This window comes from Strix uralensis, chromosome 20 (assembly GCF_047716275.1).
Source record: "Strix uralensis isolate ZFMK-TIS-50842 chromosome 20, bStrUra1, whole genome shotgun sequence".
In the NCBI taxonomy this organism is placed as follows: Eukaryota; Metazoa; Chordata; class Aves; order Strigiformes; family Strigidae; genus Strix; species Strix uralensis.
Genome location: NC_133991.1, coordinates 492,294 through 514,903, shown reverse-complemented (window position 1 = coordinate 514,903; position 22,610 = coordinate 492,294). Strand labels below are relative to the sequence as shown.

General features: G+C 53.7%; 2 protein-coding genes and 1 long non-coding RNA gene across 4 annotated transcripts; 2 read left to right on the top strand and 1 right to left on the bottom strand.

The window, feature by feature from the left end:
* Positions 1 to 1,037: 1,037 nt before the first annotated feature.
* Positions 1,038 to 4,537, top strand: LOC141952535 (uncharacterized). Its single transcript, XR_012631642.1, has 4 exons — positions 1,038 to 1,096; positions 1,619 to 1,683; positions 2,310 to 2,883; positions 3,306 to 4,537. It is a non-coding gene; the product is annotated as an uncharacterized LOC141952535 (long non-coding RNA).
* A 128-nt stretch (positions 4,538 to 4,665) lies between these two features.
* On the top strand, positions 4,666 to 10,008 carry LOC141952772 (uncharacterized). The gene is made up of 9 exons (XM_074890612.1): positions 4,666 to 4,868; positions 5,101 to 5,201; positions 5,306 to 5,394; positions 5,631 to 6,122; positions 6,820 to 6,972; positions 7,882 to 8,058; positions 8,411 to 8,643; positions 9,283 to 9,389; positions 9,849 to 10,008. Exons 1-9 carry the CDS (start codon positions 4,666 to 4,668, stop codon positions 9,983 to 9,985), a joined length of 1,692 nt encoding a protein of 563 aa, XP_074746713.1. The 3' UTR covers positions 9,986 to 10,008.
* Positions 10,009 to 13,646: 3,638 nt separating this feature from the next.
* On the bottom strand, positions 13,647 to 21,864 carry LOC141952562 (transmembrane protein 209-like). 2 transcript variants are annotated; one of them, XM_074890157.1, is made up of 8 exons: positions 20,659 to 21,864; positions 19,685 to 19,824; positions 19,511 to 19,569; positions 18,625 to 18,756; positions 17,418 to 17,646; positions 16,861 to 17,065; positions 16,616 to 16,730; positions 13,647 to 16,524 (listed from the first exon to the last, which is right to left on the bottom strand). In XM_074890157.1, exons 1-6 carry the CDS (start codon positions 20,848 to 20,850, stop codon positions 16,990 to 16,992), a joined length of 828 nt encoding a protein of 275 aa, XP_074746258.1. In that variant the 5' UTR covers positions 20,851 to 21,864; the 3' UTR covers positions 13,647 to 16,524; positions 16,616 to 16,730; positions 16,861 to 16,989. The 2 variants fall into 2 exon arrangements, with proteins under 2 accessions (XP_074746258.1, XP_074746259.1); XM_074890158.1 differs by lacking the exon at positions 20,659 to 21,864 and adding an exon at positions 20,014 to 20,371.
* Between the last annotated feature and the right edge of the window lie 746 nt (positions 21,865 to 22,610).

The following is a 22,610-nucleotide window of genomic DNA, read 5'->3' as shown; positions in this document are numbered from 1 at the left end:
TTGTCAAGCACGTGGAGAAACCTGTAGAAGAAAGATACAGTAGAGCAGCTGCACGTTTTCTGATCAGCACCAGCTCCCGTTTTCCTCCTCTCATTAGGTGGGCTCAGTTTTCAAAGTGACTCTGCGCCTGGCCAGGGAAGATACAAATAAGCACGTGCGAACATTTGTGGGTGTAAATGAGGACTACTTCCGTGGCAAAAAGCGGCTTTTTTGCATGTATGTAAACTGCTGTCCCTCGCTAATTCCTGGGAGCCCCTATGGCGGAGAATCCCCAGGGCGCCCCCAGCGCTGCTCATCCAAGAATTCCTGCTGAGCAGTTCTGTTGGACTCTGCCCGTTCGTCTCCTTGTCTCATCCCCCTGATGCACGCCAACACCTCCTCCTCAGGTGCCGCTTGCCAGAGCCCACGGCCATCTCCCGCTGGGCACTGGAGACCCCTCTGTGCCCTCTGTGCACCGCCCTGCGGCCGCCCCAGCCCAGCACGGGGCTGGAGAACCAGGCCCTGCTGAGGCCCGGCCCTGCCGAGCGTCCCGGGCAAGTCCCCGCGGCAGGACCCGTCCCGGCGGGCGCAGGCAGGGCTCTCCCCGGCGGGGCGGGCACCAAGGGACGGAGGGGGCCCTGCCAAGAAGGGCTTTGCTTCTGGGAAGCTTCGAGCTGCCCGCGAGGGCTGAAGGACAGCCCGGCCCAGCCCGCGGACCCCGCTGCTCCAAGCCCTCCGCCACGTCTCCCGACACCCTCCCGGCGGCCTCCGGCGCCTCGGGGCAGGAACGGCCGCAGGGCCGGCGCCGGGGCCGCCTGGGCCCGCAGGGAACGCGCTGCTGGGCCCCCAGCCCCCTGCGATGCCGGCCGAGGGGCCGCGCTGCCCGCTGCCGCCGCCCGCCCTCCGCGGCAGCGCCGGGCTCCGCGCCCAGGGGAGGCCTCAGCCCCGCCCGGCCCCGCCGGCACTTCCGGGGCCGGAGCCGCTGCCGCCGCCGCTTCCGGCGGCACTTCCGCTTCCGGCGGCACTTCCGCTTCCGGGAGCGGCGCGTGCCATGGCGGTGTTGGCGTCCAACCCCACCAACCCCGTGGTCTTCTTCGATGTCACCATCGGCGGGCAGGTGGGCTCGGGCGCTGCGCGGCGGGGCCGGGGGCGGCAGCGGGAGGGGCTGCGGGGGTGAGCTGGGGGGGGCGGGGGTGCGGGGGTCGCAGGGGCCGGGGGGCAGCCGGGGGGGCCCGGAGCGGGGGGGGCTCGCGGGGGGGCTCCGGGAGGGGGGTGGCGGGGTGCAGGGCGGGGGGACGTGCCGGGGTTCCCTGGGGGTGTAGGAGCGACGTGGGGGGGTGCGGGGGGGGTCGAGTGCTGGTCGTGGGGTTGGCGGGGGGCGACCGAAAGCGCTCGGAGGGGAGCAGCGGGAGGGAGGTGCGGGGCAGTCGGGGGCTGTGGGGCTGCAGGGGCGCGGGGGGAAGGGCTGGCAGCAGGGCTGCAGGGCAGGGGGGCAGGGGTGCGGCGGGAGGGGGCTTGCGGGGGTGGGGGGTGCGGCGGGAGGTTGAGTTTGTGGGGGTTCCCCGGGCGCGGCGGGGGGAGGCTGGGGGGTGTGTTTGTGTGAGGGGCCCAGGGGGCTCATGCGGCCCCGTCTCCCCAGGAGGTCGGCCGCATGAAGATCGAGCTGTTCGCCGACGTCGTACCCAAACCAGCAGAGAACTTCAGGTGAGGAGCAGGCGGCGTTTCTGCAGCTCAGCCCGGGTGGGGGCTGTGAAGACTTTTGGGCGCAGGAATGGCTCAGGTGGCAGTGGCCAGTCCCCCCAGAGGCGCTGCACTGCTTTGCTCCTCTCTGCGTTCCCAGAGAGATGCGGCCGTGAGCACCCCGATCCCCTGGGGAAGGGCACCTGGCTGGAAGGGGAAGGGCTGCGGTCCCGCTCTGCTCCCTCTGCGGAGCTTCTCGTGCGCTCGGTGCCCTTGGAAAAGGCCGCACCTTAACGGCAGGGCCACGCAGGTCTCTTGGCGCTGACTGAAGGATGCACCGCTCGGGCGTCCCGCTGCCACGGCAGAGATGGATGTACCCTGTTCTCTGTGAAACACGGGGTCTGCTCCACGTTCACTGCCCCTCACGGCCTCGGTGTTAAATATCTGCGCTCCTCAACTGCAGGCAGCAGAGCAGTCTGTTTTAAAATGGCAGTGGGGAGGAGTTCCTGCCGGTTCCGTTGCACTGGGGTCATCCCCGGTGCAGCAAGGGCAGTCCTGCACACCAGTCAGTGCATGTTGGCTGAATGCAGCCCTCTGTGTCCTCCGGGGGCAGATGTGCCTCACGCTCTGCTCTCTTTTTTGTCTTGCAGGCAGTTTTGTACGGGTGAATTCAGGTAAGCGGGTTACGGGGTCCTTTAAAGTAGCCTGCTCAGAGAAACAGGGCTGGGTGAGCAGGAAGAAGGCTCACTTGGAAGTGTTTCTTACTCTGCCAGTACAACATGAAAGAGTTGCAGAAAACCGCTGTGATGAAGTTGTGCTGAGCTCGGTGCGTCGCAGGGGTGGCAGACGTTCCCTTTGGGCATGACTTTGTTCGTGCTCAGGGTGCTCTGAAAAGCCCTGTCTGCAAATCCCACCTGCTCGTGCTGCAGATGGCAGTGGGATCCCCTAAAGGTGCTGGTGTGGGTGTTGTAGGGAACCGTGTCATTTAGCGGGCAGAGCCCACTCGAGGTTTGCCTTTGCCTCTGGTAGCACCAGCGGGGAGCCAGGCTGCAGCACTGGGTGGTGTATCAAGGCAGTAGTAACGTGTAGGACAAGCCTTTGGGACTCTGGATTCCTGGGAGGGTTTTGTGTTAGGATATGCAGTAAGTTGCAATGATTTTCCTTTTCCTTTCCTTGCAGGAAGGATGGTGTCCCTATAGGTTATAAAGGAAGCACTTTGCACAGGTAATTCCTCTGCTTTTGTTTAGGCACTGAAGTAGCAGTTTGAGCTAGATGTGGTTTGGAGAGCTGCCTCAGGCATTATTGGTCTGGGAGGCATCTGTAGGTCTTGGCTGATACTGTCCTTCTGTAGATCTGGGGCATTTGGGGGTCTGGGGTCCCGGGGAGGGATCCCCCGTGCCTGGTGTGTCAGGTCAGAGACCACGTTCTGGCATCTGTCCTCTAATCACTATCCCTGCTCGAGCAGCAATGGGTCCCAAATTACCCAACAGCAACGAGTAGTTAAGCTTTGTTGTAGATTTTAGACTGTAGCATTCACAGACGCTGATAACTCTCGTTGTGCAGCGAGGCAGAACTCCTGTTTGCCCCATGCTAAGCTTCTGGAGACATTTGTCTGCTGAGAACTGAGTATTGTTCTACTTCTTTAGGGTAATAAAGGATTTCATGATCCAAGGAGGTGACTTTGTAAACGTAAGTACTGGTCTATTCCTTTTGTGCTTTTCCTACGTGGTACATTAAGCAGCTGTTTCCAAGGGTCCGTGCTGCTCTGTGGGATCTGTTGGCTCTCTTTTGAGGTACTCAGTAGTCACTGCAGGATTCCTCCTAGCATAGCTGCTGTCTTACTGCCACAGACTATAACGTACTTGAAACCAAATCTTGGGTGAGCATAGCTTCTTCTTCCCAAAATGGAGCCCGGGGACTTGGGGTGCCCTTAAAGCGACAGCCAGGGGTCCAGGGATGCAGAGAGAGGCACACCAAGGGGTCCAGGGTGTCCCAAAACTCAGGCTGAGAACCCAGGAAGCACAAAAAGGGACATGGGGGTGTCCAGTCCCCGCCTCTTGTGCTTGCAGGGCGCCCTGCTGGAGAGAGCCTGCTCTGCCGAGCCCGTCTGTCTCCCACGCAGGCGAGCCTTGCAGGCAAGAGGAGGACAGGGGTCCACAGAGTGTGCAGGGAGGTGGGAACCTTGGAGAGGTGGCCTTGGGCAACCCTGTGCCCCTGGACACAGTGCGCCTTGGCAACGCCCTTGGCAACGTGGCCTGTGTACCCACAGAGAGGTTCTGAGCACCCAGGCCCCTCCCAGCCCCCACTGAGCCATTTATGATGTCAGCGCACGGCCCCCAGTACAAGGGGTTCTGGCACAGGCCCTGCACACACAGTACCTGGTGGTGCTGCCAGTGCTGTGCCAGTGGGCTGGTGCTGCCAGTGGAGCTGGTGCTGCTGGTGCAGGTGCTGGTGGAGCTGGTGCTGGCGGTGCCGGTTCTGCCATCGCTGCTGGTGGTGGCTCAGCCCGCAGGCAGCTGCCCGTGCCCTGCCACTCCTTGGGGTTGGCTCCTCTGTTGGCAGCCGGCACCCGGCAGTGCCCACTAAGTCCTGCCTGGCAGCGCCCCCCAGGGAGAGGCAAGGGGAGGCGGTTCAGTGCCCATCCCCGCCGGGCCATGAAGAGGATCTGGCGGTGGCTGTGCAGGAGGGCCAGGAGCAGGGGGGCAGGGGAGGGTCCCGAGTCCTGCAGGAGCAGCGGTGGCCATGAGCTCCAGCCGGAGGGCCGGGACGAGCTGCACCGTGCAGCCACCACCGGCAACTTGGCCCCAGCGCGGCCGCTGGTGGAGGAGCGCGACACCCACTGCCGGGACAAGGCCGACAGGTAATGGGGTGCAGGCAGGCGGGCGCTGCCTGGGAAGCTCCGGGGCTCTTTTCCTCCCCTGGGGCTTAGCTTTGTTCCTGTGGGTGTTTGTCCTCGAGGGAGGTCACTACGGAAAGGGCGGGCAACAACAGGCCCTTCTCCTTGCCATGAGCTGTGCCTACGACTGGCTCTGCTCTTTGTCTCTCCAGGCGCAGGCGCAGTGGCAGCGCGCGGCCTGTGGACCCCAGCAAGCGGGAAAACAAGGGACAAGCTGCTCCAGGCCAAGCCAAAGGGGTGTCAGCATCCAGCGCTCCCCGTGGGGCAGCAGCTGCTGCAGCGAGGCGGCGTGCACCCGCCCTGCGGAGAGCAGGTAGGACTCTCCGGTGTGGAGGAGGGATGGGGAGAAGGCCTGTCGCCTGCCCTTCTGGCGGCTTGCCGTGGAGACGGGCCGTTTGGAAAGGATGATGTGGTGTGGCTGATGATCCAGGAAAAAAATGCACTGCCAGGCCTTGTCCCTGGAAAGCAGAATTCCCGAGACGCTCATTCCTTCGGGGCTCGTTTCTGATCACCTTGAGCCATCCCGTCATCCCCCTGGCACACAGAAAAGGCGTGTGCGCTAGAGGAGACGAATTCCCCCGCAGGAGAAGAGACGTGTCTGGAATCTGCATTTTGACAAGTCCCCCTGGGTTTGGGGTGTGTGGCTGTGCTAGGATTGTCTCTGCAAGCACGATGATTGGGAAAGCACTGTAGGCATCAAGGAGCTGCGTTAGCTCACTCTGGTTTCAAAAACGTGTGTTTTTAATGTAGATGAGCCTGCCGCCTGCTTGGAGTCGGCCGTCCGTACGTCGTCATCAGATGAAGAAGGCGTCAAGGAGAGCAAGAGCTTTGGGCAGGAGGTATGCCAAACCAAAGATTTTCAATTCGAGTCCTCCTTTTAGGATTATGTTCCATGCTAATGCAAAGCAAGACTTTTCCATGAATAATGTCTAAGGCAGAGTTATTGAAAACTCTTTGATAATCTGCTGTCAAGCTGCTGGCAGTCCTCGCCTGGTTGTATGAAATGCTGCTGCTACCTCCTGGTTTGAGCTGATTTCCTAAGTGCTGTCCATTTGTGTTCTTCAACTTTGAACAGGCAGAAGATGTCAGAGCCCGAATACCGACGGTGGGGTCAGATTCATCCCCTTCCCACCTGAGCCCTGGGAGACATGAGCCATCTGAAAGGGTCGATGGGCAGGTGTTTCAGAGAGAATGTCACCAATGCCTTCGAGTGCAAGAAAAGCTCCATGAGGACATGGCTGAGATGCGAGAAGGAAACAAGAGCTTGTCTCGGCAGCTGAGCAAAGCCGAAAGAAAAGCTGATGAGCTGGAAAAGGAAGTGGAGCAACTGAAAAGTGCCCTCTTGGAAAAGACATCGGCTTTAGACTGGACGGAAAGAGAATTACAAAAGGCCAAGAGGCAGACACTGGACTGGTGTGGTGTATGCCTTCTTAAAGATCAGAAGAGAGCAGATGCCACCAAGAAGGCAGAAGAGCTGCAGCAACAAGTGGCCCAGCTCCAAAGTGAAAACTTTTTGCTGCGTCAGCAGCTGGGAGACGCGCAGAACAACAACTGCCTGGAACAAATGGTGAGTGGTGGTGCCTCTACATGCGAGGCCGACAAGGTAGAAAAAGAGGTGAGGTGAGCGCTGACCAAGACTGACTTAAAGGAGAGCAGTTCCCAAGGCTGTCTGGCGCTTCTAAAAGTCAGCAGGTGTACGGTCCGTGCGCGGGAGTCCTTCGCTCGGCTTGGTTCTGTTTTGCGCTGGGTTTGTTGGAATCGCGGAAGGTTCTGACAAGCCTTGAGATGTTTATAGACACACACGTACGTAGAAACGCTGAGGCCCGCGTTGGGTTTTGTTTGTGGAGCAGAACAATGGCGGGAAGGATGATACACAGAGCTGGCTCTAGGAAGCCTTGGCTCGGGTCGCTGGAGAAAGGGCTGCAGTCCAACGACAGCTCCCGCGTTGGCATCCCGTTAGATTTTAGCATTGACTTAAGGAACAAGCCAAACCCCACAAAGGCACAGTGTCGGCATCTTCCGAGGAGAATGTGCTGGGAGACAGAAATCTTCCCCAGGAGATGACATTTCTGTAGTTGTCTTCACTCGCCAGGGGTGACTGGAGACCATCAGCTGTGCAGATGCCCTCTTCTGCCCGTGGATGCGATGGCTTTGCTTTGCGATGCACTTAGAAAAGTGATCTCGGCCTGTGAACTAGTAACTGAAAGTCAACATACGGACTTGGGCTTCTTTTAATTTGTACTCCTGTGCCGTTGTTTCCCTAGAGAACAGAGGCACGGCTGCAAGGAGAGCTCGCTGATGCTGTCAGAAAGCAGCACACAGCAGAAACTGCACTGAACGCTTCGACGCACCAGTGCAATCGCCTGAAGGCAGAGAACTCCCGCTTGCAGGAGGACCTGGACAAGGCTAAGGCCAAGGTATGCAAAGGCTGTCAACATGTTCGTGTCTTTGAAGCTGTTCTTTTCCTTCAGCAGACAATATTCTGGGAACAAATACAGGAGAGATTTGTCTGCGCACGTCACGAGCGTCAGACTAGAGGGTGCTTTCAGCTCCTTTCTCCTGCCCTCTCGCCTTGCAAAGCTGATCCGCCTCTTCAGGGGGCTTGTTTTGAGGCTGAGGGGCAAAGCATTGGCTTGGGGGCAGCATCCGGGTGGGGAAGAACAAAGCAGCTGTGCTCTTCCGAGTCTCGCTTCTGTTCCCATACTGTCCAAAAATTGTGGCCGTGAGATGAAACCACAAGCCACGTGCCCCCGAATGTCTCTGGCCTTGGTTGTTTTCCCTGCAAGGTTTCCCCTGTGTCGATCTCTGCACAAAGATGGTGTCTAGTTCCCTGGCAGTGGTGGTTGGGGGCAAGGAAAGTGACCTTGGTTTGCCGTTGTCTCATAAGCCAGGCTTCGCCCTCCCTCTAAGGAAGGCCTTGAAGCTCTTGTCCCTCCCCCCGCACTGTCCTCCCCAGCCATTAGCACAGGGGTGTGCGTGGGAGAAGGAACGGGGCACCGTGGTGGAAGCCAAATGAAAGGCAGCGACCGCGGTGAAATGCCAAAGAGCATCTCCAGAGGCACGGACGTGCTATGATGCTGCAGGAGGAGTGGAGCGCCTTTGCCACGGAGCCTTTCTGGAAAGGAGGGATGGGTGGAAGCTGGAGCAGTCTTGTTGGCAAGGGCTTGAAAGGCACACTTACTTTCAGAAATCCAAGCGCCTTTTCCCTGGGTTGAAATACAAACTCAGGGCACTGACAGCCATGATCTCGATGCATCCGTTGGATGGAGTTTCACCGAGATTTGAGACCCCTCTGCTCAAGGCAGATTGTTTTTCCCCACATACAGGCGTGCGAACTCTCCGCAGAGCTGGAGCTGCAGTCCCAAATATCTCTGAAGCTCGAAGCTCTAAATAAGGAGATGGGACAGATGGTGACAAGTCTGTCAGCTCGCTTGGCGACTCCTGGCGCGGGTCACACCACAACAGCGCCGGAAGAGAAGCAATATCTGAGTCTACTCTTGGAGGTCAGTTCATGTTCCATTTGTATCTGTGGTCGGCGTTGCGTCCATCTGTGGTTGCGGTCACGACTTTTAGGTGTTTTGTCTTGGGCACATGGTTCTCTTTGTTAGTGCTGTGGGTTTGGCTTTCCCGTAGGGAAGCCGGGGAGCTGCAAAAGGCTGCGCCAGAGTCTGTGTGTCGTGTGTCGTGGCACCAGTGCGCGTGAAAAACACGCAGCCGTTTTGCTGCTCCTCGTCCAGGCAGCGTTTAGGCTGTTTAAGAGCTTTTCTGTAAAAGTGGCGGAAAGAGCAGGTTTGTTGAGAGGGGTGGGCATTGTCTTTGTCTTCCTGTTTCTTGAAGTTGCATCTTCTCTTGTAGGTACAGGCAGCCGCTGAAGCCAGAGTAGAAGAGATCAACACCGCTGTCGCCTCTTGGAGGAACGAGCTGGAGCAGATCATTAGAGCTCAGGCTCTCGAGCTGGAGAGAGCAAAGGACAAGCAGGAGTCGACCGCCCTGCTCCTGGCCTGTGCACAGGCAGAATTAAAGAGCTCCGACAAGCGTTTCTGGGTGATGGAGGACATTGCAAGAGTTCTCAGAAACAAATTAAATAAGTAAGTCCCAACGTTTTCTTTTTTTCCCCACGTAACACAATAGGACCCTTTTCATCGCGGCTTTCCCAACCCACGTCCCTTTCTTGGATCTGGTCAGCATGATGTGCGCACTTCTCCAGAGCCCACCTTGGGCTCTCCCATGGCAGAGGCCTGGTTTTGTTGCTCTTGACGGACCCTGAAGTAACCAAGCTGACCAGGCCTGTCCGGAGGGTGTTCTAGTTAGTTTTCTTTCAACAGTTTTCTGTAGCCACCTCCTCTTCCTGCACGTGCGGTGCAAAAGAGGAGCTCCCTTCCCCTTCTGCTGTTACCCTCCAGCTGAGGAGAGACACATGGGAAAAGGCAGAGGGGACAGAAGAGGAGCCTGTGAGGCAAAAATAATCTATTTGCTGTCCGTTATAACGGTGCACCTTCAGTGTGTGTTTACCGTGGGAGGAGGGAAAGAGCCCGGAGTCCTTACTACCTACTGGGAAAGGTCTGACAAAGACCTAACACAGACTGCTTGGAAGCCCGAGCAGCAGCACGTGTGGGTGGCTCGGAAGCCTGTGTTCCTCAGCCCAGCAGTGCAGTGTCACACCTGGGGAACCACTTGGTGCCACTATGAGCAACAGTCGTTCTTGCACGCTCCTGCATTTCTCACAGGGCTAATGAGAGGCTAGCAGAAGCCAGGAGGAGCAACGGCGACACTGCAGTCAGAAAGCGGAGTGTGAGCAAGACCAGGGGACCGAGCGTAAACCCATCGGGCTCAGGTAAGCGGCTCCAGATGTGATTCTTCAGTGCTCAGGTGGGTTAGGGATTACGGTTGGGTTTTGCCTGGGATACTGAAAGAGCGGAAGCCTTTTCCATGTAATTCCTGGTCACGTGGAACCAGGAGAGAGAAGTTGCTTGCTTATCCCGCAGAGCATGAAGCAGGTCTTGTTAGGTGGAAACCCAAAACAGGGAGCGGGCTCTCCAGAGAAGAATTTCATAACAATGGTTCCTCTGGAGATTCTTTCGTGGGCTTTAGAAAGCTAGTTGCCTGATGGTCAGACGTGGAAAATCTTATTTCCTCCGTTGCGTGTGTCCCTTTCATTCTTTCTGGTTTCCTCTGGTGGCCTTAAATCTCTCCAGACCTTCACAGCGTCCTGTCGCAGTTGATAGTTGTCCATTGACTTTGTGGGCTCGCCCTGCTGTAGAACTAACATTGGATCTTGCTTTTTCTCTCCCAGCCACCAGTGAACGTCAAACCAGATCTGGTGGGGATTGTCCCCCGACATCTGCTCTTCCGCCAAACGTCAGCGAAGCCTGGGATATCCCTTCTGGGGCAGCACCGCCCGATAGCGACATGTTGAAGGAGAGTTATTAAAGTGGTAGAAAACACTCAGGAAAGTTGGTGAAAATTCTTTGTCTACCTGGTTCTGGAGAGGACCTGAAATCTCTCTTCATTGCTTTAGGACTTCTCCTAGTAATGTCGTCACTACCTACTTGAAAAACCAGGAGAGGGTAGTACACACACCAGCCCGTGGGCCAGTGCCAGCGCCGGGTAGCCCAGGCACAGCCCCGCCATGGCACCGGCACGCTGCTGCGAACGGATAGTCACCTTTAGGGTTTGCCCACCCCAAAACACCCGCCCCAGGGGAGCGGAGGCACCCATGGGTGCCATCCCCACCATAATGGGGGGCTCCCGGGGTGCCAACGCCTGGGAAAAGGGTGTCACCGTGTCCAAGATGGGCTCACCCAGTGTCCGGTGTCCGCCCAGCACCATGGGCGCCAGCGGCGTGGCACGGGGCCACCGAGCAGGGCTGAGCTCTCCCCCGCGCCGGCCTCGCATGCACCCAGCACCCGGCGGGATTTGGGGACCTGGAGGAGATGTGGGGGGGTGTCAGGGTGCGGCATGGGACACCTCAATTTATCCCCCAGTGGGGTCCCGATTCGGAGCGTGCCGTTCCCTCCACTTTCTGGATCGCTTTGCCGAAGGGCCAGAGGAAATACCCGGCCAGGTCCCAGCAGAGCCGCCCTGCGGGGACACGAGCATCAGCTCTGTTGGGGACACACATGTCCCCTCCAGGGCCACCCTGCAGAGACCCGGGAGACCCCAGCACCCATCAGAGCAATCGTTTTGGGCTCAGCCAGCCCTTCGTGGGGGTGCCAAATGCAGGACTCGCCATAAGGAGCCCCCACAACGGTGACAAACACCACGGCAGCCACGAGGACATAGAGGAGCGAGAGCCACCAGCCGAAGAGCAGCAGGTAGAGGACATTCCCACACGTCACCATGGACCCTGGGGGAGGGGAAGCACCGGATGGGACCCTTGTCACCTGCAACGGCCCAAATCCATGCCGTCACCGCACAGGGTTGTCCCCAAGGCCAGCCACCTCCGGAGCCCCGGATGACGTTGAGGTCAGAGTAGAGCTCCTTGACGATCTCTGATCGGTCCTCCCAGGGCCGCGCTGTCACGTGGCTCTTCCATTTCTTGAAGCCAAACTGCAGAGATTTTTAAAATTTTTTTTTTTTAGAGGGTGGCGGGAAGAAAAAGAAAACGTATTACAGCCATCCAGGAGCACCTGTGGGTGCCCCCACCCATGCCACAGCCACCCACATTATAGTTGTTGGAGAGCTTGTTGGCCTCCACGGCGTTTTTGGCCGTCAGGTTGCTGCAGGCAGCAGGACAGGGGGGACACAGCTGCAGGCGAGACAGAGGGTGACGAGGGTGTAGGACCCTTCCCCCCAGCACCCCGTGCCCAGCACAGCCCACGGTTGACCTTCCCTGGGGGGACACGGGGACGGTGCTGGTGACAGCCCAGGTCACCCAGGTCACCCTGCACGTTGTTGATGGCGGCGCAGTGCCGGTCACAGAGGGAGCCCCGGCGGGGGCCATCGCTGTCACCCTGGGGCTCGGTGGCCTCGGGGGCATCTGCGGGGGGGGTGGGGGTGGGGGCTGGAGTCACACTGGGGCCATATCCTGCCCGGGCTCAGCACCACAGGACACCCAGGGGCTGCTGTGCTGGGATGTCACCCTGGTCCCCAAACCCCACAGGGGACACACAGAGCCCCCGGGGTGGTGCTCAGGAGGGGGGAACCCACCAGCCCCCAGGATGAGGAAGGGGAGGGGAATCCCCCCAGTGCCCAATGTGATGCTCAGGAGGTGGAACCCTGCTGGTACTCAGGATGGGGAGGACCCCCTCAATGCCCGGTATAATTGTCAGGAACGGGGGAACCCCCCCAGGTGTGTCCCCCCACCTCACCGGGTGCATCCTGCGTGCAGCAGCGGCGGCGGGGGAGGCTGGACTCCCCCTCGCTGGCCATGGCGGGGTCTGTGCGTCCGTCGGTCCCTGGGTCCTTCCCCGGGAGGTGCGGGGCATGCGCGGGGCGCGACCCCCCAAAACCGCCCCCCCTTCCCACCGGGAGGGGCTGGAGCTGACCCGCCTCCGCTGGGGCCTGGGGTGCACCTAATAACGGGGTGCGCGGTGTATCTGGGTGAGGGGGGCTGGGGTGTACGGGAACCGGGTACACAGGGACGGGGGTGCGCGGGGATCCGGGCGGGGGGGGCCGCGGTGTATCGGGGTGCGCAAGGATGTGGGCTGCGCTTGGACAGCGGGCGTGGTATATCGGGGTGCAGGGGAAGCGAGGTGCACGCTGTGTGGGGGTGCACAGGGTCGGGGATGCACGGGAATCGGGGTGCGCGGGGCTGCGTCACGCAGGAAGCGGGGGGTGCGGTGTATCGGGGTGCATGGGAACTGGGGTGCGTGGTGTATTGGGGTGTGCGGGGCTGGGGTGTAGAAGAATCTGGGGTGCACAGGGAGCGGGGTGCAGGGTTTACCCGGGTGCACAGTGCACCGTAGCGCACGGGGAGTGGGGTGCACAGTATGTTGGGGTACAAGGGAGAGTGGGGTGTGTTGGGGTTCACAGGGAGTGGGGTGCACGGTGTATTGGGGTACAGGGACTGGAGTGAACGGTGTGTTGGGGTACAGAGGGACTGGGGTGCACAGTGTATGGGGGTGCACAATGTATTGGGGTACACGGGGACTCGGGTGCACAGTATGCTGGGGTTCACGGGGAGTGGGGTGCACGTTGTATTGGGGTACACGGACTGGGGTGAACTGTGTGTTGGGGTACAGACGGACTGGGGTGCACAGTGTATTGGGGTGCACAGTGTATTGGGGTACACAGGGACTGGGGTGCAGAGTGTATTGGGGTGCACAGGGAGTGGGGTGCACAATATGTTGGGGTACATGGTATATTGGGGTACACGGGGAGTGGAGTGTGTAGTGTATGGGGGTACACAACGAGCGGGGTGTATTGGGGTACAGGGACTGGGGTGCACGGTCTATTGGGGTGCCCAGGGAGTGGGGTGCACAGTATATTGGGGTACAGAGTGTATTGGGGTATCCATGGAGTGGGATACGCGGTATATTGGGGTACACAGTGTATTGGGGTACATGGTGTATTGGGGCATTCAGGGAGCGGGGTAGACGGTATATTGGGGTACCCAGTGAGCAGAGTGCATGGTATATTGGGGTACCCAGTGTATTGGGGTACCCTGGGAGTGAGGTACACGGTATATTGGGGTACACAGGGAGAGGGATACACAGTATATTGGGGTACACAATGTATTGGGGTACCCAGGGAGCAGGGTATATGGTATATTGGGGCACCCATGGAGTGGGGTACACGGTATATTGGGGTACATAGTGTGTTGGGGTACACAGTATATAGGGGTACACGGGGTGTGTGGTTTACGGGGGTGCCTGGGGACCAGGCGCAGGGTATTATCGGGGTGCAGAGTTATGGGGGTGCGCAGGGACCTGGGCCCCGGGGCTGCTTCTAGAGAAACACCCAGATTTAGGGCCAAAAAAAGAGAATTTCTGCCCATCATGAGCCTTTCGCAGGCGAGTGACGGGGCTGGGGTGGGGGCGAAGGCAGGAGGCGGGGGGTCAAGCCCAGCTAAACCCGGTTCTTCCAAGTCCCCCCTCGGTACGGCGATGGATTTAGGGGTGCTGAACCCCAAGAAAAACCCAAATGAGCGTTTGCTAAAACAAACTCCTTTAATACAGGAATAGCCCTGCGGCTGCCGGGGGAGACAAGAATCACCAGTAACGGCCGGTTCACACCAAGAACCAGCAGCTCCCCCGGCCCCACAGAGATAAAATACAGTACAAAAAATATATTTTCTCATCCCAAAACACGTGGGGTTCCCCGCCCCCGCTGGAGTTCTCACAGCTTTTATGTACAAATGGGGGGTTTTTGGCAGTTTACGACTCAGAGACCTTCAGCATCGGGGAGGGGGGGGCTTATGGATTTTTATTTCCCTTAATATTTTTTTTTTTAAACCATACAATTCTAAAGCTTCATTTGCCAGAATTTGCAAGAGATTCTCCTCTCCCATATATAAAATAGAAAAATATTTTTTGGGCAAATATTGAACAATTCTTCTTTGAAACAAACTCCAGTGGGTTTTTTGCCCCAAAAAGCCTGCGGGTTTATGGAGCCCGGGCTCCTGCCGAGGTGCTGCAGCTGCGTGTCAGTCCGTGAGGCTCCCAAAATCAGAGGTTATGAGCCAAAAAAACAGTGAAAAAAATCACTGGAAAGGTAAAGGAAGGGCAGAGCTGTGGTTGTGCTGGAGGCACGGGCCAGGGCAGAGCTCGCAAGGCTGCCAGAGGTGGATGGTGGGCTTCTCTTGAACAAAAAATTTAAAAAATTTAAAACCCCCAAAAAATAAAAAAAATAAAAACCAAAATAAAATAAAACCCAAAAAAACCCCCAAAATCCCCAAACCTCCAAACCCAAAAAAACGCAAAAATGCCTCCAAAACACCAAAAAACACCCAAAAAACTCAGAAACACCAAAAAAATCAAAAAACCCCCCAAATCCCCCCAAAATCAAAACACGCCAAAACCCGAAAACCCCCAAACACCCCCAAACCCCAAAACCCCCCCAAACCCTCCAAAAACTCCCAACCCCCCCAACCCCCTAAACCGCAAAAAGAACCACAAAAAAAACCCCGCAAAAAAACGCAAAAAAAAGGCGAAAAAACCCGCGAAAAAAACCCGCAAAAACAAAAGAAAAAAAAACGCAAAAAAAATCCGCAAAACCCCCTGCCAAAAAACTGCAAAAACCTGCAAAAAATGCAAAAAGCCCTCCCAAACGCCTGCAAAAAAACCTGCAAAAAATCCTCCAACCTCGGCAAAAAAGGGGATTTTCAGGCGGAGGAAGCGGCCGTTGGGAAAGCCACCGCAAAATGGCCTCACGGCGGGGCTGGCGGCGTTTTTGCCTCATCCTTGGCTTTTTGCAGAGAGAGAAATACCAGAAAAAAGACCAAACGTGGGTTTTGGCTGGGTTACCATCTCTAAACACTTGACGTGCTGCAGGTTTTGGAAAGCAGAGCAGGATCGGTCGAAAATTAAAATTCACTGGAGAATTTTGCCAGTTTGAGAGCGGAAGCTGCGCTGGGGCTGTGCGTGTGGTGGGGTTTGGGGGTTTTGGTGGGTTTTGGGTTTTGGTGTTCTTGGGTTTTTGGGCTTTTTGTATTTTTGAGGTTTTGGTGGTTTGGTTTTTGGGGGGTTTTGGTGGGTTTGGGGGGTTTTGGGTGGTTTGGGGGTTTTGGGAGTTTTTAGGATTTTTTGGAGGGTTTGGTTTTCTTTTGGTTTTTGGGGTTTTAGCGTTTTGGGGGTTTTGGGCTTATTTTGTTTTTTGAGTTTTGGTTTTTTTGGAGGGGGGGTGTTTCAGGATCTTTTGGCGGTTTTGGGGATTTTTGGATGTTGGGGTTTTTTGGGGTTTTGGTGATTGTTTGGGGGACGTAAAAAGGCCTGAACCTTAGGCCTCAGACCAAAGCCTGACCCACAGGCCTCGAACCAAAGCCTAAACCACCAGAGCCTGACCCACAGGCCTCGCACCAGAGTTGACTTCTGAGTGAACCTCCCGACCAGCACCCTATCCGCATGAAATACGACCAGATTCCCTCTGAAAACTAGATAAAGAATCTCTATTTTTGGACCCTAAGGCAGCTGTTTCCTACAAGACAGGAACTCCTCGGATGCGCCCCGGATCCTGGCCAGACCCGGGATGTGCCCGAGTGAAGCCGATCTACCAGATGTTTCCACGCCCCTTTTTTTTTTTATTTTAATATGATTTGTTTGTTAAACTGTATAAAAGCAGGACCCTCAAACAAAACTGAGCCCGGGAAGAAGGGAGGGGTGAGGGGAGGTGTTTTTTAACGCTTCTCTCTGTCCCAGTCTGCCTGTTAAGTGTTGGTTTTGTGAGTGTTTGAATCAAAGCGATGTTCTTGTTCTCCTTCCCCTAACGAGTCTGGGTTTTGCCTGTTTTAATGGGTGAGGAAACCCCTCCCTGTCCTCATCTCAATTCCTGAGCCTTTTTGTTTAAATTTTGTTCCTTCCCAGCGCTGAGGGGGAAGGAGCGAGTGAAGGGCTGCGTGGGGCTTAGTTACCCTCTGGGCCTAAACCAGGACAGAAGCTTCTCCCCAGGATTCTTAGGGACAAGCCCCGGGTGACAACACACATCGAGGATTACCTGATGTGGTATTTTAAAATAAATTGTTAGAAAATAAAGAGGAAGCTACTGCCTAGGTACGTATGGATCTTAAACAGATACTAAAAGGACTGTCTAGGAGCAGACTAAGTACAACATCATGGTCAAAGGCCAAGCTAAGGTTTACTGCCTGCACTGAGCCAGCCTGAGTGTCAACGTCAATAAATGTGGCTAGAATTGAAAAAAAAAAAAAACAAAACAACAAATCAGACCCAAATCAGATTTCCTGACAGCCGGAGGACACCGCTACCACCACCGTACCTTGGGCAGGTTGTAGACGTGGCGCTGGTAGATCAGCTCATAGTGGGGCGGATTGATGCTGCTCTGGTAGATGCAAAATCCGTTTTCATTCGAAGTGTCTGCACATGAAAAGTTCCAAAGGTGTCGGGGATTTCAAGGGTGCTGACGTGATCCCAGAGGCCAAGGGCAGCTCAATGTGAGCGCCGGTACCTGGTTTATCCGGTGTCTGAATGAAGTGTTGGGAAGTGAAGGTTTTGCCCTCGGGATATCTGGGGTGAGGCGGCAGCCTGGAGTCGAGGTAAGTGCAGAACACGTGCATGAGGATCTGGAAAAATTAAAACAAATCTCACTTGGAATCCTTTGCGACTTGTCTCATCCATAAAAGCCACTCTCTGATAAACCCAACCCCTTCTCCTGACCAAGCCTTTCCGATCGAATCAGTTTGGTTTCTTTACCTAGTTGAACTCTCTGCTGCTTCTGTTCTTCGTTCCGAAGGAAGGTGTGCAGTGCCTTGAGGTCTCTCATATAATCTTCTTCGCCCGTAGGAGAATTACACAGACCGGGGGAAGAGCGGTAACGAGACCTTAAGCTGCTGCTTTCCACTGGCCCAACGCTAGTGGGGGACAGTGACCCGCTAGGAGAGGAGCTGCAGCTGGAAACCTTGGGCAAATTAAAAAAAACGCTTGTATCATATAAAGACGACAGAATTCCACCTTGATTTGTACACGACATGAATATAAAAGACTCTTGTTTGGGGTTTGGGTTGGTTTCTTTTGGTCTCCTTTGCGCTTACAGTTTGATTTCTTGTTTTTGCTTTGTTCCAAAACAAACCAGCTGCTCCAACCCAATGAGGGAAAAAGGACAAATCCCGATACGACAGACTGAGATCTGCTTTGCCAAAGGAGCAAAGACACACACAGACAACTCTCCGCTGGCTGCTGCTCCCCTTCAGCAGCACAGGGCACCAAACAAAGACCCCAACTGTCCTCTCGGGAGCTGGCCTGGTCCTTACCCGACTGAGCTGCTGCCTGGGGAATAGGTTCCAGCACTGCCGTAAGCAGCGCTGGTGCTTGACAGAGCCCGTCGTTGAGGGCTGTACCCTGGGGTACAACCGGTAGTAAACTTTGGACTGGCGCTAGGGCAGCGGGACGGGCTGGAACTCTGGCCCTGGATCGGAGGAGAAGGTGTCCAAGACGGGGCTTTCTTTGCCGCCAGCTCACGCGCTGGAGTTGTTTGTACCGCTGCAAGGAGGAAAAACAGAATCAGCATTGTGGATGCAGCAGCCCCAAACTCTCCTCCCCCCTTTAAACGCAGACACAACGCTATCTTAAGGCAATTTAAAGAAGATGCTAGAAGGGACGCTAGAAAAACTAGTGTCCCTACAGAACTCAGCAGTCAAGCCACTGACAGAAAAAAAGAGAAGACTGAGACACAGGACCACAGCTCAGCACGAATCCTGCAGCTTCAGATTTCAGTTCAGTGTTACCAGGCACCTTGCGTAACCCAGGGGGGTTCTCTATTCCATCAGCTCCTCCACCTGCCTACTCTGGGCATCTTTAGGCATTGAATGTCTTAATTTATCTCTGCAAATAAACACAGGACATGCTTGAACCTTGTTGTTGCAGCATTACAACCATCTGCTGCCCATTTCCTGGGGGCAGACTAGCAGAGTGCAATACTACCGTGCTAGCATTTTGCTTTTGGTCTATTTACCTTGTCAGGCTCTTTTCAGAACTTTGCTTTGATCTTCAAAAGCTTTCTGAGCGTCCACTCTCTAGGCTCATTTTCCGTCTTCACACGAAGGTCTGTCTGTCCCTCTCATTTGGTTCTCGTTACCCAGCGTGACAGCAGTAGGACATCAAAATAAAATATAAACCTGCGCTCTCTGCCTTGCTCCTAGTTCCATGGATAAGTCACAGATTCCTTGTCACACCTCACAGTGTTCAAGTCTCTCTCTGTCCTTCAGCAGCCGCCCTCATCCTGCCCTTTTTCACCGTCTGTGTGTTTGTTTCCCCTCCAGTTCTCCCCACAAACACTCATCAAATTATCACTTGACGTTGTGAGTTTTAATAGGCTGCGGGTAATTCAGTTCACCGCTCCTGTCAGATGAGGCCATTCAGAACTCACTCCACTAAAGAATCCCACCGCTGAGAGAGACACCATCTTGAAACAAAAAAAAAGAATTAAAAAAGATTGCCGGAGATATTTATTGCACCCACCTGCATTCTGCAACCCCAGCAGGGTCTGCTGGCAAGGACTCACGACCAAGCTGGTCGGTGCCACCGTGTATTTGAAGTCCACCCAGAAATCAAATAAGGCATTCAGGCTGAACAGAGATGCAAGTGCACGTTCTAGAAGAAACAGAGAAGTTTTTACTGCAGCTTGAGCATGGGAATAACAAAAGTGGATTGTTTGCAAACATGGGCATATGCCTATTAAAAACAGGTCATTGTTAGTGCTGTCAGTAAGTACCAATTTGGGCAATACCTAAGATTTCTTCACCTTTTTATGTAAGAACCATTGGAGATAATTTTCCTTTCTATATTGAGATCAATTTATACTGCTACAATTGAATATTTAAAGACAGACAGTCATTTTCCAAATCGACTACAATTAAGTTTCACAGTCTTTCTCAAAAACCATCTTCTGTCAAATCATCTGTCACTCATCTCATGATTTTTCTCCTCCTCTTGCTTCATCCTCTAATCATATTTGATACAGCTGGCTTAGAGTCTGCTCCTCCCAAACAAACTCGAATTCTTGTGAAATGCCATCCACGCCCACGGTACGACACAGCAGTAAAATCTGCCGTGTTCCCCAAAGCCTTACTCCACACATTAAACAGATTTAATGCACCAAATAAGTTCTTCCTATCTAAGAAAGCTGTTAACACTCCTTACCTGTCACTAAAACGGAAGAAATTCCAAGTTTCAAGGGAGATAGCAGAAAGCAAACCAAAGTTTTGGTTTAAATTTAAAACTAACAAAAAAACCCAATTAAAAAAAAAAAAAGCTGGTTTAAGGACCACCTCTCCAGCAATAAAACTGAACAAGTGAATAAAAGAAAAGAACCCTGAAAACTAATTTAAATGCTGCAGCAACTCACCAATATACCAGAGTGGCCAGTATGTGATGTTGTAATAGGAGCTTATGAGTTTTCCAGACCTGAAAAGAAAAAAAAGAAGTTCTCATTTTGCAACCACTCAGGCCCAGGAAAGATTCAGGGAGATACAAAGGAGGAGGCTTTGCTTGTTTGACTCAGATGTAACAATTAACGCACATTTCAGTATAGATCATGCCTGCGAGAGACACATTAAGGAGCCCCCAGGCCAAGACCACTTTCCGGGCTTCAATCTCCTTCCTCATCTTGACGGCCCTGTCGATGACGGAAGTTGCTGGACTCTGTTCTGCTGCCATGATCTGTAACAACAAACACAGAGAAATGACAGAATTTGACGACTTTTGTACAGTAAGACCCTCAGTCAGCACATGATTAAAGAAAAAGAAGCAGTAGTCTAAAACAGACTATGTAAATGGACTTTTCCTTTAGGCAGATTCATGTTTAGCATATTTATTAAAAAAAAAAAAAAACAAACAGATTCTTTTTACCAGGAAAAATAGGTAATATTTCTTCAATGAACTCTACTGTCAGCACTGTCACCTCATCACCTGACGTTTTCTTCTAGTCCCGTCACCAAAATATGCTACTCTTCCTTCCTGCCACTCACTTAAAAACTTGTCACATCATTCGTCACTAGATGGGAACATAAATAATTTGCTTTCTGGGACAAATACTTCACGTATACATTACTGCCTTCTTACTGGTACAGCGATTCAACGGTGAAATAGTGAACATCAGGATTACTGGGAGAATTCTACAAGAGCACATTGCCTGGTAGTTTTTTTGACAGGGTTTCATACGCTTTCAGCCCCAAGACTTCCCTTCCCACACTGACAAACGTAGCGACCCCGAGCTGAGATCCTCACCCCCATCCTCACACTCCCAACCTCTCTCCCTGAACCACGTCCTCCTGCAGAAGCAGAAGCTGCACTGTTAGTGATACCGTAAAAGTCGGTCGGAGAAGAACTCTCTAAAACCCAGAAGTCAGAGTGTTAGAAAGCAGGCATTCTTTATTTCAGCGCTGGGTGCGTGGGGCATCTCTCCACCAAACATGCACACCTTAAGCCAGTGAAACCCCGACCTAAATGCAGGTATCTCATACATATTCACAAGGTCTTACAATACAAACATACATATTCATAATGATGTGTAATTAGTCCTGGAATTTCTGTATCAACAGTCTCTTCCGTAGGCCATAAATGTATCAACATTGTCATGCTTTCCTCCATCTTATCGAAACGTGATATGATGCGCATCCTTGAGGGGTGCCATCTTCCTTGGTTCTCGGTTTGATGTGTGATGCATATCCTTGAATGGGGAGTCATCCTTTGGGTTGCAAATCACAGGTGCCCCTCGTCTGCAGGGGGGGGTGCAGATGTCCTCCATCTCCAGGTGTCAGAGGCCCCAGTCCTTTGTCCTTGTTTTACATTTCAGAAATGCCTTGCTTTTACAGCTCAGAGATGCCTTGCTTTTACAGCTTAAAGGAATTTTAGTTTGAAGTACAATTTAAGTTTACTATAGCTAACTATTTTACAGTTATGCTTAACTTTCTTAATATACCTATATCACAGTCTCCATAAACCTAATCTCTACTCTGCTATCCCTGTCATTAAAGAACACATCTGATGGCAGCAGATACAGAGCAGGTCCCAAGGCAGATGCGACTCACCCACCCCTTCGGTTTTGACATATATCTCTTTAGCTGATATGGCAAATGCTGGTGACTGGCACCTCTCTGCTTCTCTGCAAGTACCTCGGTCAAAACTGCCTGTTCTGGCGGAGCTGTGAGCCTACATCTTCCGTTCCTCTTCATTTCTCTGCCTCCTGCTGCTCTCGGGATTCCTGCTGGGCAACGACTTCCTTGTTGCTACTTTATCCCATCCCTGTGGGTCTCAACAAAAGCTGCGAAGCTCCTCAGAAACATGTTCTGAGCAGCAAAGGGACTTAGAAGTTTTGCACTGTCTCTGTATCCAGCCCTGCTCACTAATAGCTGGCCATGAAGCAATGATTTGTTTCAGGCATCTGGTTTGTGAGAATCCAAAATGCTGCTTTTTCTCCCCCTTCCATTTTCCATTTAAATGCTAAATACTATAAAGAGGAAACCTCTCCAAAAACAAAACAAAAACAGTCTGCAAAGCAGCAAGTTAAAATCCTTCCAAAAGTCAGCTGTGTCTGAAGAAGCCACCTCAGGAGAGCATTAAGTGCAAAACTGGGCTGTAAAGCCTGAAATCGGGTGAACTACTCAAAAACCTAAAAAACTCCGAAGTCCTTTGGACTCCCAGACACATTAGGCTTCAGAGCTCAAGTTGCAATTCTGGAATAAGTTTCAAGATAAGCTGGATCCCAGTTCCTGATTACGTATCAGCCAAGTGACTCAAGTTTTAGTTGGTCCAGTTTTCAAGCAAGTCTGGACTTCCTTGCCTTGACTATTTGGTCTCATGTCCCTGTCTTTGGACTCCAGTCCTCATCCAGACTCTGGTTATTAAGAAAGCCTATCTCTCATCCCAAAGGAAACCTGGGCCTTCATCTCTAAGGAGTGCTGGACCTCATTTCTCAAACTAGCTTGAGCCCACCTTCCTGAGGAAACACTGGATTACAACTAGACATGGTATTTATCATCATTTCATCACAGGTACTCTGGAAAGCGTTTTGACTAATATTAGGGGAGGTGAATGAATCCTTGAAGGTCTCAGTTCCTCTCCACTCAGTGTAAAGAAAGGTTGGAGTGACTAGCTAAGAGTTTATCCTTTATTTTTGGACACCTAAATTAGGGCAGATGATTCCCAGCCTGGCAGAGGAAGCCAGAACCATCTGCCAGGCCAGACCCAAACTCCTAACCTGCCCTACTCCCTAGTGCATTGGAGGAAGCCACCACCCAAGTCCTTGGCTTCTCTATCCCACAGGTTCCCTTACAGTATAACTTTTATTTCATGGAGTCGTTATAATCCAGCTATCTCTTCCCCTTCCCCTTGGTGGTGAGGGTAAAGCTAAGGTCAGGCTATTTTACAAACAATAAAGATCTTATTAAACTTGTCAAAGAACAGCGGGAGCTTTACCCTGGTGTTCAGCTAAGTTTCCCTTGGAA